At 31.7% G+C, this 16,076-nt stretch overlaps 1 protein-coding gene and 1 pseudogene across 1 annotated transcript; one reads left to right on the top strand and one right to left on the bottom strand.

Moving 5' to 3' along the window:
- Positions 1 to 8,979: 8,979 nt before the first annotated feature.
- Positions 8,980 to 11,385, top strand: LOC120166802 (bZIP transcription factor 46-like). The gene is made up of 5 exons (XM_039176002.1): positions 8,980 to 10,053; positions 10,666 to 10,737; positions 10,848 to 10,877; positions 11,197 to 11,280; positions 11,334 to 11,385. Exons 1-4 carry the CDS (start codon positions 9,013 to 9,015, stop codon positions 11,269 to 11,271), a joined length of 1,218 nt encoding a protein of 405 aa, XP_039031933.1. The 5' UTR covers positions 8,980 to 9,012; the 3' UTR covers positions 11,272 to 11,280; positions 11,334 to 11,385.
- An 84-nt stretch (positions 11,386 to 11,469) lies between these two features.
- Positions 11,470 to 14,382, bottom strand: LOC120166811 (annotated as a pseudogene).
- Positions 14,383 to 16,076: the final 1,694 nt, after the last annotated feature.

The following is a 16,076-nucleotide window of genomic DNA, read 5'->3' on the forward strand; positions in this document are numbered from 1 at the left end:
TTATTATTATAAACATATATATTAATTGAAAGAATTGGAAAATATATAAGGATCAAATTGAACAAATTTTAAATATGAAGATTAAATTAATAAATTGTAACATTAAATTTGGACTAAATTGAAGTAATTTTAAATATGAAGCTTAAATTAATATATTGTATCATTAAATTTATAGATTAAATTGAACAAATTTAAAACTTGGAGATAACGCTACACTTTTTTAGCCATATAAAAGGCAAAATTTTTTATTTTTCAGCCATTTTCCTTTCTTTTTCTCATTTTGTTATTTTGTTCTCTCTCTCTAACTCTCTGATTCTCTCAAAATCCTCTACATTCTCTCTAGAAATTCATCTGTGTTCATCCCAAAAACCCTCATTTGATCTTCACAAACACCAAAACCCAAACCATTTCATGTTTTTTCAATCAAACACCCATAATTTCAACCCTTGTTCATATGTGTTCATCCTAAAAACCCTCATTTGATCTTCAAAAACACCAAAACCCAAACCATTTAGTGTTTTTTCGATCAAACACCCAAAAATTCATCTCGTGTTTATCCCAGTTTTTCCCCAATCCATTATTTGATCTTCACAAAAACACCAAAACCTAAACTCATTCCTGTTTTTTCAATCAACCAAAGGGATATAGAAGCACCTGCCAACCCATTCCATCTATTTTAAGACACTGTTTGAATGGTTAAACTCTCTAGATTTTGCTGAACTCAATAATTCTTTCTATTAGTTATTGGATAAGAAATATTGATATATCATTGAAAAAGACTTCACCTTCCACTCTTCTTCTCCTCTGGTGCAATATCACAGAGAAGGTGGCATACTAAATCTTTAGCATCATCACATATTTTTGGAATTCCAGGCAGCTTCTCCAGTGTATTATCTGTCCAGGACAGAAGGATTATCATCCAGTGACAAACAGAACCTAAGAAACATAACTGAGAACCAAAACTTAAGTGCCACCTTGTGGCATGTTTTTTTTTTTTTTTTGAACAGGGAAGATAATATTTATTATCAGTAAGGCTGTACAATACGATAGGGTACGAGCCTCGTTAAAAGTCGTCCCTAATGTTTATGTGAAGAAAAAAGAGTGCAACATACCGATACCAACAATGCTTATACAAGAGAAAAAAGGGAGCCATATGCACGAACTGCTTCACAGCACAAAGCAAGTACTTCAGACCAAATTCAAACATTGCAGAACACAAACACAAAACATGGGGGTAAAAACGATTATTATTATTAATTTCAAAAATAGAAAATATATTAAATTATGACGGTAACAAAATTTAATATAAGAATCTAATATTAATTTTTTATTTAAAATAATTGTATGTTATAAATATAATAATATTTATATTTAAATATGTATTGAAGATGAATAATTTAAAAAGAACTATATAAAAAAATCTAGTTTTAAATATCAAACTACTGCATCAATACTAGACATGACGTTTCATTTTAAGTATAGTAGTTAAAGTCAAGATCGATATTTCCATTATTAGAAAGTGTCGGTAATCTATCTATTAATTCCATTGATAGGAGATTGATGTAGCCCAAAATAAATAAATAAAACCAGACTTCATTTTGATCTCATCTCGGTGACACCGAGAGATAAAGTAAACAAACATAATTAACGAAATTGATTTAAATGATAAATAAATTTTAAGTTTGAAATATTGTATATACAGAAATTACTAATTGAATACCTTCACAGTGTGATTTCAGTTACCCAACGGCTTTTGTATTGGTATACCTTTTCATGTGACAATGTCTCATGTTTTAATAATTTGGTAGGCTCTGCAATCTGCATGTGGCATTTGCATTTATATAATGTATATTTGGGTATTGCATTCACATGAGGTATAAGATGTCACATTCCCTTTGGTTCTTGGAACTTGAATAACCATTAAGTGGGATTTGAGCCCATCCAGTGTTTTAGCATATATATATATATATACTGTTGAGAAGCCACGCGCTACCATCATTTTTCCACAATAATTCAGCTGACGATACGAAAATGATACTTCATTTTGTCTTTTGGTATACCACTATCATTCCATTTCATAAATATACACCCAACCCTTACTCTCTTGTTTAGCTAAATATTAGGATTTCTATCTTAGTATTAACATCTTATATCAAACTATTTAATTCACCCATTTGGCATGTCTACATTATATCAAACTACTTCAAGTTATCGATTAAACTAGGGTAAACTATGCGTTTAATACTTAAATTATCAGTTTTGTTCTGTTTAAGTATCTAATTTTTCATTTTTTTTTCAAAATCATACCTAACATTTAGTTTTTGTTTCATTTTAGTAGCCCGCTGTTAAAAACTTAATGGACAGGCTCGCCGACTCCCACGTCTACAGTTGTTGGTCGTCACATTTGTCGGCTGATGAAGAAAAACTTTCCAGCATATACCTTTTAGACCCCCTAAACGTAATTTCGACCTCCATTTCATAGGAAAACGCCTCAATCTCCCCAAATTGACGATGGACTCTTCGATTTCTTCATCCTTCGATCTCCATGGTCCACCGTCTGATGGGCTTGAAACTGGACTATGTTGGCCGACTCATCATTCTATCGTGGTCCACCGTTCAGATTGGGTCCGTTAAGTTTTTAACGGTGGGGGTACTAAAATGAAACAAAAACTAAACATTAGGTATGATTTTTTTAAAAATGAAATTTTATATACTAAAACGAATCAAAACTGATAGTTTAGGTGTTAAACTCGTAGTTTAACCTTAAATTATTGTGCTACCTCTAATCTTATGTTTTAATTAATAAAAATTTAGACCTTAAATCTTAAATTATAACTAATAAAATTAATATCAGGAACGAAAAGAATGAAACATAACCTTACATTCTAAACCTATATTGATGGAATAGAGTTCAAATGATTTGAGTTGATTATGTAATGGAATAATTTTAAGTACTTCAAATTAAATTGAAAAAATCCCCAAGTTTATTAGAGTTTTTAATTTTTATTATTAATAATATTGAAATTCCATCACACTCATTTTGTGATTAGAAAAAATAACTTTCAATTAATAAAACTATTAAAATTAGATATATTATACATATAATTTAGTTAAAATTTAAAAATTAATTATTTTCAAAGATAGATATTTATTGATACAAAAAGTTAAATTACTACTACAGCTTTACATATTTATATTTTTTATACTTTGATATTTTTTTTAAAAATGTCATAACTAAGTTGGTGTTATTTAATTTGGTGGCACCAAAATTAATTAAGCACTTAAAAATAAATATTTTAGATAAAGAAATATATTTACAAAATTAGACCAATAAATAATAATAGGTTATATAACTAAATTTTATATTTGATTTCTTAGTCTTGTATTCAAATTTCAAGTATTATTTTTATTAATTTTATTTAAAAATTATATACAATAATAAAAAATAACATTTAAACAGTATATATTATAGCATTAAATAAGAGTAATTTTAAATTGAATTGATTACTGATTAATAGTTGGCATCAAACTCAATCAAAGATTTAAATAAAAGTATATATTAATATTATATCAATTGCAATTTACTTCTATATTTATTAGAATTTGTCAATCCTCAAGTTGACAAAATATATTTCATGTAAAAATCTATATTTATATAAAAAAATTGAATAAATAATTATTAATGAAATGTTGTAAGATGTTTAAATTAATCGATTGAATATATATTCAATTATTAGAGATAAATTTATAGTGCACGTCGTATATTACAAAGCACCACTAAAACAATGTACCGAAACACACTACAAGTAAATTTGTTCTTAATAGGTAAATATTAAAAAGTATAAAGAATTATTTAAAATTAATCATTTATTAAAATTTAATTACAATTTAAATAGAATTATAATTAAATTATTTTTTTATTAAAAATAATAATTAATTTAAGTAATTTAATTTGTTTAGAATTAAGATTTTTAAGTTATATAAGTTAGAACCGAATATCAACATCAGTCACTGCCAATGACCAACTTAACTCGCTTAAAAATCAACTGCTACAGCATCCAGTGTTCCCATTTGTCATTCCCATGTTATTTTTAATAAAAAAGGTAAACTTCACATTTAGTACCTAAACTATTACTTTTATTCCGCTTTAGTACTTCAACTTTCAATTTTTTAAATCATACCTTACGTTTACTTTTTATTTCATTTTCGTATGCAGCTGTTAGAAAGTTAATGGCACATCTGACATGGTATTTTTTATTTGGGTAAACTACACAATTCATCACTCAATTATCTTCTCAATCCTATTTTGATCACTAAAGTTTAAAATTTTTGAATTTAACATAAACTTTTGAATTGCTTCTATTTTGATCCTCTCTAATGATATGGACTATATTATTATTATTATTAGTATGGCATGATAAATTATTTAATATTTAATATAAAATAAGATTTAAAATAAAAATAAAAATTTATAATTTTAATATAACCCTTAATCCCTCAAACCCCAATTGTCGACCTAAACCCTAACCCCACCGACATCACCCTCCAACCACCACATAGGAATCCTTTGAAAAATCGTTTGCGATCCAAAAATAAATGAACACAGAGAAAAAATTTAAGTGTCAAGAATACAACAACCACCATTACTTTCACAAAGACAAGTTAAGAAAAATGTAAACATTGCTCAATACTCATAATTGAACAACAAAAAGCTCATTTTTTTTATATAAAAACAAAAACAACAACAATAAAAGGGAAAACACATGAAGTGGATGAAAAGGAAGTTACCATCCACGCTTCATCATTGCCTCTTAAAATGTTGCAGTTCTAGAAAAAATAAAACTAAAATAAAGAAGAGATAAAGAGTATGAAACAAAAACAAACCAAAAAAATCTAAGTTTCTGCTTATACTTATTTTCTTGCATTTTTCCTCATTTTCTAGGAAAAATAAAGATAATTCATTTCACTAGATCACCAACCAAACAAAGTAACACTACCCCTTTTTACTTTCACGAGCCTAATCATAAAATCAAAACGAAAAGAATAAAAAAAAGATCAAGAACTTGATGAAGATAGGTATGAACTGCAAGGTTATTTTTTTATTTTTTGTGTAGTTTCACTCAATCGTAACACTGCCTCATGCAATGGAAGAGAAGGAAATGAAAGAAAAAACAAGGGCTGAGTTTAGATCAGCGTTAGGGTTTGAAGATTTAGGATTAAGATTAAGGGTTTTAATTTTGTTAAATTTTATTTGACATTAACAATAATAACTTTTTCATGTCATACTAAAAATTATAATAAAATAATTAACGTCATCAAAGAGAGATCAAAATACAAGTAATTTAAAAGTTTAATGATTAAATTGAAAGTTTAATGATTAAATTGATTTTTTTAAAATTTTAGTGACCAAAATAAAAGTAAGAAGATAGTTGAGTGATGAATCATGTAATTTACCCAAATTAAAATTAGTATGTTAGTTGTACTGTTAACTTTTTAACGTCAGGTACTAAAATGAAACAAAAAAAAATAAACGTTAGGTGTAATTTTGAAAAAAATAAAAGTTGAGGTACTAAATCAAAACAAAAGTGATAGTTTATATACTAAATATGTAGCTTACCCTAAAAATTATAATTTAATTATAATTCTATTAAAATTATAATTAAATTTTAATAAGTGACTAATTTTAAATAAGTTTTTATACTTTTAATATTTAAATAATAATAATAAATTTACTTGGTATGTTTTGGTAAGTTGATTTAATGGTACATCACGATATGCGACTTGGGATAGAATTTTCCCAATTCTCATATAATATTTTTGTTCGGATTTTCCCCTTACCAAATCATTAATATTTTCCGAAATACAATCGATAAAGCACCAAACCATTGAGGATAAGGGAAGAGCCTATCTAAAATAATATTTTTAATTATTTTATTTTAAAAATAAAAAAATATTATAATAATATTAAAGAGAATTTAAAATAAGAGAATTTATACAATATAGATAAAAAATAATTTCTTTAAATATTAAGTTGAAACTTACTGTCAATTACAACAATCAAAATTTACAAATTTTTCAGCAAAATCAAATAAACCTAATTTAATCTTTCATGTATTAAATATAATTTTTTTAAAAGATTAAAGAAATTAAAGCGGAAGAAAATTCATAAATTTTGAAATAGGATAGAACTCAAATTTTAGAAATGTTTAAGAACAACAATTTAATTTAAGGCTAAAAAGACGCAACAAAAAATATTTAAAAAAATCTTAACATTTTCGGTTGAACGCTGCGGATGACAATAGAAAATATTACTTTCTTCGTAATATTTTTAGTTCAATCAAAAATATTAAAAAATTAATATTTTAAATTATGTTTAATTAAAATTTTAAAATTTTAAAATATTTTTTATTTTATTATTTTTAATATTAAATTAGACGATCGTATCGCATACTCAAATTCTCTGTTTTGAAAATCGAACCGGACCAGCCAGTTCAACCGGTTCAACCGGGAATCGTTGCTTAGTCTGGTTCAATCTAAATCGGTTGAACTGCTATTAGTGAACGGCCAGAACCGCTGAACCGTTCGAACCGGACCGGCTGAAAACCAGAAAAAACCGGGATTTTTGTTTTTTTGTTTTTAAAAAAAAATTAAACCAAACAACGTCGTTTGTTAAACGAGCCAAGTCGAACTCGAGTATTGTTGAGCTCGACTCGAACTTGAAAACTTTAAAAGTAAGCTCAACTCAACTCAAACTCACAAACTAAAAATTATTAAGTTCAACTCAAACTCGAAATATAATATTGAAACTTGAACTCAAAAAGGCTTGAACTCAAAAAGGCTTGAACTCAAAAAAAAATTAGAAGCTCGATTGAAGCCTAAAATTCGAGCTTGATTGAAGTGAAAGAATAGTTTACTCAATGCTCACCAAAAGACTTCATGATTTTGAATGCCAAATTACCTCTATTATTTATAGAAGTTAGTTGTGATGCGCTTCTATGTTTCTTAGTAATGTGAGATTGTTTTGTTATCATATTTTTACTCTTTAGACTTTTGGGATGCTCTTCTATGTTTTTTAGCCATGTGAGATTATTTTTTTAAAAAAATTAAACCAAACAATATCATTTTGTTATGATTTTTTTAACCCGAAATTTATTTTTTTAATTATAGTTATATAATTATATTTATTATTTAATATGTTTTACCTTAAATATTATATTGTAGTTAATTTGAATCATTTTGTTTCACTTGATTTTATGGTTTTTAACTTATATATGTTATGACTTGCTTTGAATATGACTTGTGATATAAAAAATTATTTTTTATTAAATATTTTTATTTAATTTTTTAAATAATTATGACGTCGTCCGATTCTTCCGACGATCAACCAATTCAACCGATTAAACCAATAAACCGATAGTATGACTGATTCACTAACCGATCCGGTTCTGAAAACCATGCTCAAATTTTAAGATTTATAGAAGTTCAATTGAAGCTTTAGCATTTATGTAGGCGTGCTCCATTGATGCTTGAGCATTTATTATCGTCACTATCCAAGTCCAACCAATAACAATGCCCGCTACATCCGATACTCCTATATATTCAGACCATCACCACCGTTGCCCTCTGAAACGTGGACAGTCCAGATTATCCCACTATTCGATTGATCAATGGTCAGATAACACATCAGAATGGCCCGCTCTTTTCCAATTGGCCACGTTGCGGATCAAGCTGGCCCACTTAATATTATTAAAAATATTATTTACTCTTCAAGGAAGAAAGTAAAAAGACAAAGGGACACTTGGCGGTAGCCAAGAACCAGAAATTGTTTTGTAAAAATTATTTTATAAAAATTATTTTCAGGGTAAACTACAAAATAGTCACTGAACATATTTGATATTTACATTTTGGTCATTAAACTTTTAAAACTTGCAATACAATAAATAAATTTTTAAATCATTCTAGTTACGATCATTGTCGTTCACCTTTGTTAAAAAATTGTCATGACATGTTAAAATATATTCCAACACTGTTCATCTTCTTCATCATATTATCCTCTCCAATTTCTCCAATTCCATCAACAATATTCACCTTTCTCATCACTAAATAGTGCTTAGATTACCAACGACGTCATCGTCCAATGCTAGTGATCTGTGAACTATTTAGAATGTAAAGAAAAAAAGTCATTTTCACATATTGCAAATACAACAAGATTGTTTCATGGAAATAACAATCGGAAGAACATCGAGTGATAATGATTTCAATGATCCAAACACTATTCAATGATAAAGAATATGAATATTGTCTATGGGAACATGAGAAATGCATGAGGGTAACGTGATGAAGTAGACGAACAATGTTGAAATAGACTTTAGTATGCCACATCAGCTTTTCTTAACGGCATTTAACAGTAGTGACCATAATAAAAATTATTTAAAATTTTAATAATTGTATTACAAGTTTTAAAAATTTAATTATCACACTGCAAACAGTATAAAAGTTCAATTATTTTTTTCTTTTGAAGTTTATCTATTTTGGGTCTGGTGGGGTTCGGATCTTTTATGTTTTCTTTCAATTATTTGGTGCGTTATTTTTTTTTCTAATTAAAAAGCTTATGTTTCCATTAAGATCTTCAACTTTGTGATACATTTTGGGGGGGGGGGGGTCAAATTCAACTTGCATATATTTGAAAGCAGAGATTTTGTTTAGACACATGAAAATGTTAGATTTTACCAGCACTTGATGAAAAGGGAGAAAAAAAGAGTTGATTTTGATGGTCTTTCTTACTTAAAACTGGTAAGGATTGGATAGTTGTTTTTATATGATCTTGATTGTTTAGTTTTATTGAAACGTGAACATCCCAAATATAGAAAATGTTTCCTAATATAATTATAAAGGATTTTTCTTGTTTACTTTGTTCAACTGTATTTTTACAGTTTCCAAATCTATATATATATCTTAACATTATCTCATTTTGTTTACACTACTTTATCCAGATTTTATCGGGGGACTAATATGAGCTTTAAGAACTTTGGAAGGAACCAGCCGCCGACAGCTGACGCCGGCGGCGGCGGAGGTGATAATAAGCCGACTGGGAATTATCCAATAAGTAGACAGCCATCAATATATTCTCTGACTTTTGATGAGTTCCAAAGCACAATGGGTGGAATAGGCAAGGATTTCGGGTCAATGAACATGGATGAGTTGTTGAAGAATATTTGGAGCGCTGAAGAAACTCAAACAATGGCTTCTTCCAGCGTTGGGATGGAGGAAAATGGCGGGTTACAAAAGCAAGGGTCTTTAACTTTGCCAAGGACGCTTAGCCAAAAAACTGTGGGTCGAGTTTGGAAAGACATGTCAAAGGAGTTCTCTGTAGGGAAAGACGGGAAGATTGGAACTGGAGTGACTGATAATATGCCACAGAGACAACAAACTCTTGGGGAGATTACTCTGGAGGAGTTTCTGGTGAGGGTTGGTGTGGTTAGAGAGGATAGTGCCCAAATTTCAGGGAAGCTTAATAATGTTAATGGCGGTTTCTTTGGGGAATTACCACAAGGAGGGAGTAATACTGGGTTTGGGATTGGATTTCAACAAGGTGGAAGAGGTCCAGATTTGATTGGGAATTGGCCTTCTAATGATGGTAATCAAATTGGTATTCAACCTTTCCCTCAGCAGCAAACTCATCAGCAACAGCAACAACGGCAGAGGCAACCGATTCTTCCTAAGCAATATGGTTTGGAATATGGAGCTCAGATGCCTTTGCAAAGTGGTGGTCAGGGACTAATTAATGGTCTTGCCCAGGGCGGTGGAGGGATTGGTGTGGTTGGTGTAGGAGGGCCGGTTAGTGTTGCCACTGGTTCACCTGCTAACCAGCTTTCATCAGATGGGATTGGGAAGAGTAGTGGAGACACTTCCTCTGTTTCACCTGTTCCTTATGTGTTTAACAGGAGCTCGAGGGGCAGGAAGTTCACTACTCTGGAAAAGGTTGCTGAGAGGAGGCAGAGAAGAATTATAAAGAACCGAGAATCCGCTGCAAGATCACGAGCTCGGAAGCAGGTGATAATATGTTCTTGATTTCATCTAATGTTTCCATCTTTATAGCACTTTAGTACATCTCAGAGTAAGGCATATAATTTGGAATATGCATTATCTGAAACTGTTATAGTCTATTCCTTTGATAACGCTTCCTGCCTATGTCAACTCTGGATCCTATAACTAAGATTTTTTCTGCCATCACCATCGTTTACGAAATACACTAGACTGCACTGGAGTTCCGCATTAAGAGATTGTGTTTAATTTGTAGTGCCAAGATACCTCAAAGATTTTGAACTCTGGTTTTAATAAACTTCAATTTACAATTCCCACTCAGTTTGGTCCTGTTATGGCATTATGAGTTTTGCTAGTGTCTGACATAAGAAGAGATGAACAATTTTGAGAAGTCAAGTTGATGAGAAGTTATAAGGATCTTTGTTACAACTTACAAGGTAATGGAGCATTTTGAAGCTCCATCATAGGAGAATCAATGAAACCATTTATGTTGGTTAACACCCTTGACCTTGTAGATTTTATAATAAAGAACTAACTCTAGCAAATCAAAACAATATCATCCAATGGTTCGTCCGAAATTCGTTTTTCTCACCGTTTTCGCTTTCTTTTCTTTTCAACTAGGCTTACACAACGGAATTGGAAGCAGAAATTGCAAAGCTAAACAAGGAGAACGAAGAATTGCAGAAGAAACATGTATGTTCTTTCCCTTCTTTGTTTCAGCACATTCTGTTTTTGGCATTATTAATTATTGGTTATGGCGGACACATGCTTACATTCTTGTTGACTGTTCTTGGTTGCTGCAGGCACAAATGATGAAATTACAAGAAAATCAGGTGCCGAGAATTTTTCTTTCCATGTCTCTTTTTATTTGATTACAATTTATTTGATGCCCTACACAAGTATCAATAAGCATGGTTGTCCACACCATGTTCCATGTTTTTTCTGTCAGCTTCACTATGTTTTTATCTATTACATTGTCATTTTCGTTTCACTTCACTGGTATTGTGTGAATCTCTCATATCATACTGTTTTATGATGTATGGTATGGTATGAATCTCCTTCGAAGCTCCCCGTATATGATTAGCCATTTGTCATGAATGTTCATGAGATAAATGTTCTGAAATATTTACTTGAATTGTTTGATTACCACAGGACAGTGAGATGATGAACATGCTACGAGGAGCAAAGAAGCTATGCTTGCGTCGAACGCAGACAGGTCCATGGTGAATTCAATGGGTTGTACATATTTAAGTCGAGGGATAATGAACTAATCGGGTGTCAGACTCAAGACTTTTTTTTCCCCTTCACAGTATGACTGTTTGCCATGGAAATGGAAATGGAGCTATCGATCGTCTGTTTTACACAATTTCTTACAAGTGATAGAATTGAAGAGTTGAAATAAATTATAAATTATATGTTTTCATTGATGTCATCAATCTGTTGTAAGTTGGTGTACACGTAGTTGATTATCCGGCAAGGTTCCCAATCGAGTGGAGTTGACATAATCTTGAGGGGAATGAGCAGACAAGCCTGGTATTATTAATCCAGCTAACCTCAACAATCTCAAAGACCAACCTTCCTTGTAGTTCGGACCGTACATGTAAGGCAAAATGAAGCCCCTATTAAGCTCCCAAACTGCGTTCACCACCTTCGGTATCCCCATAGCAAAGAGAAGTAATTCTTGTTCGGTTCCTCCGGCAAAACTTGCACCGCCGGAATCACAAACATAAACAAAATGCATATGTTAAACGTGTTTAAAGATGTCGAAAATCGTATTTCTGGCGTACCTTTCCGACGTAGAAGCTGTTGAAGAAGGGGCATGATCCAAAATGCTTAAACAAGGTGTTTTTATCATCGTAAGGAACCCTAGGGACCATGTCATTGCAGTAAACATATCTGAAATATTTTACATCAAATTTCCTCATATTCTCCTTCATGTATTCCCCAAATTTCTCGTCCCCGACCCTAGGTTGACCAAAGGTGTAAACCCCATCCAATCTGTCCAACAACCATTTCTCCTCGTGTAACATTAGCACCGAAGGAAACATGATTGCTAAAGCCCCACCCAAACTATGCCCCGTCAGTATAAAGTAAAAACTTAGCTTCTTCGTTCTCTTTCAGAATTTCCCTCAGCTTTTCTCTAAGAGTGTAGTAAGCAAATTGGTGTCCGTCATTATTGTCTTGTTCGATCTCCTTAGGCCAACCCTTGTTCTTTTACAAGCCGAGAGCTTGCATGAAACCGTTATGGGCCCTGGAGTTACCCATGGCTTCAAGCTTGCACCAGGAAATATCGGCGTCGGTTCGCCAGTCGTCGGCGTCGAATGGGCTGGTGCCTCTAAATGCAACCACAAACAAGTTGGGGTTTGCTTGTGTGTCTTGGAGAATGAACGCTTGGGTTGAATCACGTTCCCTGTAATCTGCATGAGCAAAATGATCAAGGGTCAGCATTTTTATCAATAAATAGCACCCAACACAAAGGGGGAAAAAAGTTATCCAACATGTCAATCTTACACTACATATTATATTGATTTGACCTTTAGACTGCCGGACTGGAAGAAGACCTATTCAAAGGCCCAAGCCATACTATCTTATAAATAAATATATATACGGGCATATGCCCAAACTTGTCATATTAGAAATTTGTTTTTTCCTGAAAAATAGTTTTTAAAATTACATTTATTATATATTTATAAAAAATGGCTGTCCCTTTTTCCATATGTATAGTGTAAGGGGAGGTAAGATAGTAGGTTACCCCAACACCAGGTTGAGAAAACTATTATTATAATTAAATAACTATTATTATTTTATTTGTAAGTAAATAATTCTTTATTTAAAAAAACTAATAATTTTTTATATTAATTAAAAATAGGGTAAACAAATAGTCCATTGACTATGGGATGTTGATTTGTTGAGTCCCGACTATTAAAAGTTACAAAATGACCATTTGACTATAGGATGTTGCTTTGTTGAGTCCTACTATTAAAAGTTACAAAATGGTCACCGACTAATTAATATGTTCTAAACTCATCATTTTCCGTTAAATATTTGATAACAAATTGAGTTAGATGTTAACTTGTTGACTGAGATATGATATTTTTTTAGATTCAGGGATCAAATTTTATCATATCTCAGTCATCAGGTTAACATCCAGCTCAGACTGTCGTCAATTTTTAATGAAAAAGGACAAGTTTGGAACATACTAAATTGTCGGATGATCATTTTTTAACTTTTAATAGTTGAGAGACTCAACAAAACAATACCATATGGTAGAAGGACTATTTTATAATTTTTAATAGTCGAGAGACCAGAAAAATATCACTTTATAATCGAAGTACTATTTGTATACTTTATCTTTAAAAATAAGTACTTATTTAAATGAAAATTAAAGGATGCATGTTTAAATACAGAAAGATATTATGGCTTCTAATTTCCAAGTCAATGACTTACAGCTTTCTTTAACTATAATCATCAGTATAAACTTCAAATCATCGACATTGACTTAAAATAAATGTTTATTAACTTACAATGCAAGTTTAAAAGATATTTTTCGTAAAGCAGACGAATCTAAATATACAATGTAGTTTATAATTTTAAAACGTATAGAAAGAGAGAAAACATACCATTCCAGAAATTATAAAACTTGACGAATTTCATCTGCATCACCAATAACAAAGATGTTTATTTTTTTAAGAAACAAAAGATTTTGTATTTAAAGAAATCCAAGCAACGTACACATAAAGCATTACCTTCCAAAGTTGGGTGACTATGGATTCAACGAAGGCTTCATTCTCATAGGATATCTTGGAAGCCATTACAGACAGCGCTGCTTTGTATTTTGCGTCACCTGCTTTAATGCTTTGATCTAATTCAGTTCGGATGTCAGCGTTTCCTATGCTCGACGTAAACGTCGCCGATGGTCTCTTTGGCCGTTCTATTTTCCCTGCACCATAAAACCCAGTCTATGAATAGTTGTTTTTTGAGCGACAAAAACAAACTCAGGTCACCAAGTCGATCAACTAGTTTACCTGTTGCAAGATTTAGTAGGAGATGAGAGGGGCCACCGTTGGAAGATAAAAGATTAAGCCACATCTCGATGGCATCCCCCATAAAGGCCATAGGCTTCGTGCCCAGAAGAGGAGTTTCTGAACAAGAACTGAGACGAAGATGGTCCACCGCTTACGAAAGCTTCGGTGTGGGCTGCCACTCCCTGGGCAATCAATGAATCTTCTATTTTCCAATCGAGGCGACAAAAAGTAGGCTCAGAAGATCAAACAAGCTTGCCTTCTCTGGGTTAAGTACAAAAGCATCTTCGCAAAAACCATTATGAAAAGCAGCCATGGCCAAATAAAGAAAGAGATTGTGTTGGTGTGTCCAGGATGCCAAGGGAATAAGCAAAGTATTTATAGAACTGGAGATGCTTTAGCTTAAATTCATCTTCCTTCATTGTTGGCTTTCGTCGAAAAATCATATATCAAGTAGCAAAGCGTTGACTAAATCAGGGGTCCGACTGAGTTGTTGATTTTTTTTCCTTCTAATTAACCGGTAAATTAAATACAACTTGACGCCCAACGACATTCCTTTTTTTTTCAAACATAAATATTTTTGGATTTAATTTGTTTATATTTCAATCATATCACTCATCTTGATTTAGAGAAGTAATATAAGTTAAATTCATCTGATTTTTTAAAACAATTTTTATTTTAAACGTAACTTGAAATAGCTACTTCAAGTGTAAGCTAACATTCATGATTCTCTGTTGAATAAATGCTATTTTAATCAAATTGGGAGGTTTGCAATCCCTTGATGTGCAAGGTCATAATTTGCAGTTGACCCAATCGCAAGATATATTTAGAAAAAGGGCGGCTGCTTGCCAGGCTGGCTGCCGAAGCTCTGACTCTGACTAATGCGTTCCCCAATTTTATCCATAATATTAAGGTTAAACTACACACTAATGTTTAAGTAAATTTTTATTTTTTTCACTAAAATTTTAAAAGTAAAATTTATCATTAAAGTTATTATTTTAGAAAAAATTGATCACTGAAAATATCAATTTATAACAAATTAATCACTCGGTTTTAAAAGTTGTTAACATAGATGACGAAAATTTGAACTGAACCGTTAACCACTTATCTAGCTTGTTAACCACTTGCGTAACCCGTTGATGGTCAACACTTCAAGTAAAAATCCTAAATTATTTTTATTTTTGTCATTTTTCTTTCACCCATTGACCATTGTTTTCGAGCCTTCTTCTTATGCTGCTGCTACCGATTCACATATGCCAAGCAAGATCGACGCTGCAACCGACTTGAAAAAAATTTTGTTGCTTATCTGACCTTGTTTTGAAGAGTGGAACTTAATCACCTTTTGCCATTTTTCCCTCTCTCTAAGTTGACCGTACAGGTCACAAGACCTAAATGGCTGCAACTGTGGAATTGTAGCATGAATTTCAGTGCCCATTTTTTAGGGTTTTCTGTGGAAGAAGAGATGGTATTGATACGGGGAGGTCTCGTTTGAGTTCTTGAAAAAAATGCCAAAGGGTTATAAACTTGCTGCAAAGGTGAACCTATGGTTTGTGCATAGACTACAACAAGAGACAATTTGCATGCTAATAGTTGAGCCAGTTGAAGGTAGATCAGATGTCTCTTGCTTTGCTCCCAATGAACCAGATTCCCAAATATCCATACATTTAGACGCAAGAACTCGAGTGGCAGATAACATATGAATGCCACTAGCAACCCTAATACAGAATCGGTGGTTGTACTGAATACTAATGACAATATTCATTGGAATAAACCACAGGTGGATGAATTTGCTGAGATTAATGACTGGACCAAGGTGGGTGAAAATCAAACATGGCCAGAATAGAAAGAAAACAAGCATGCTTACAAGCTTAAGTGTAGGTTTTGAAATCATTTGGATTTTAGGGTGGGAAAGAAGAAGTCCTATTAGAGCTATGGAAAGAAGTTTCAGTACATGCAAAACTGCTTCAACAATAATCTCTGTTGATTTCATGTCTATTGTAAATGAAAAAG

The sequence above is a fragment of the Hibiscus syriacus genome, unplaced genomic scaffold (assembly GCF_006381635.1).
Source record: "Hibiscus syriacus cultivar Baekdansim isolate YM2019G1 unplaced genomic scaffold, ASM638163v2 tig00111648_pilon, whole genome shotgun sequence".
NCBI lineage: Eukaryota > Viridiplantae > Streptophyta > Magnoliopsida > Malvales > Malvaceae > Hibiscus > Hibiscus syriacus.

What these genes read in the sequence shown, in the direction of transcription:
- LOC120166802 (XM_039176002.1), top strand. Translation starts at nt 9,013, where the DNA reads ATGAGCTTTAAGAACTTTGGAAGGAACCAGCCGCCGACAGCTGACGCC. An exon ending in GATCACGAGCTCGGAAGCAG is followed by an intron (nt 10,054 to 10,665) that starts GTGATAATATGT and finishes CTTTTCAACTAG; the next exon opens with GCTTACACAACGGAATTGGA. An exon ending in TGAAATTACAAGAAAATCAG is followed by an intron (nt 10,878 to 11,196) that starts GTGCCGAGAATT and finishes TGATTACCACAG; the next exon opens with GACAGTGAGATGATGAACAT.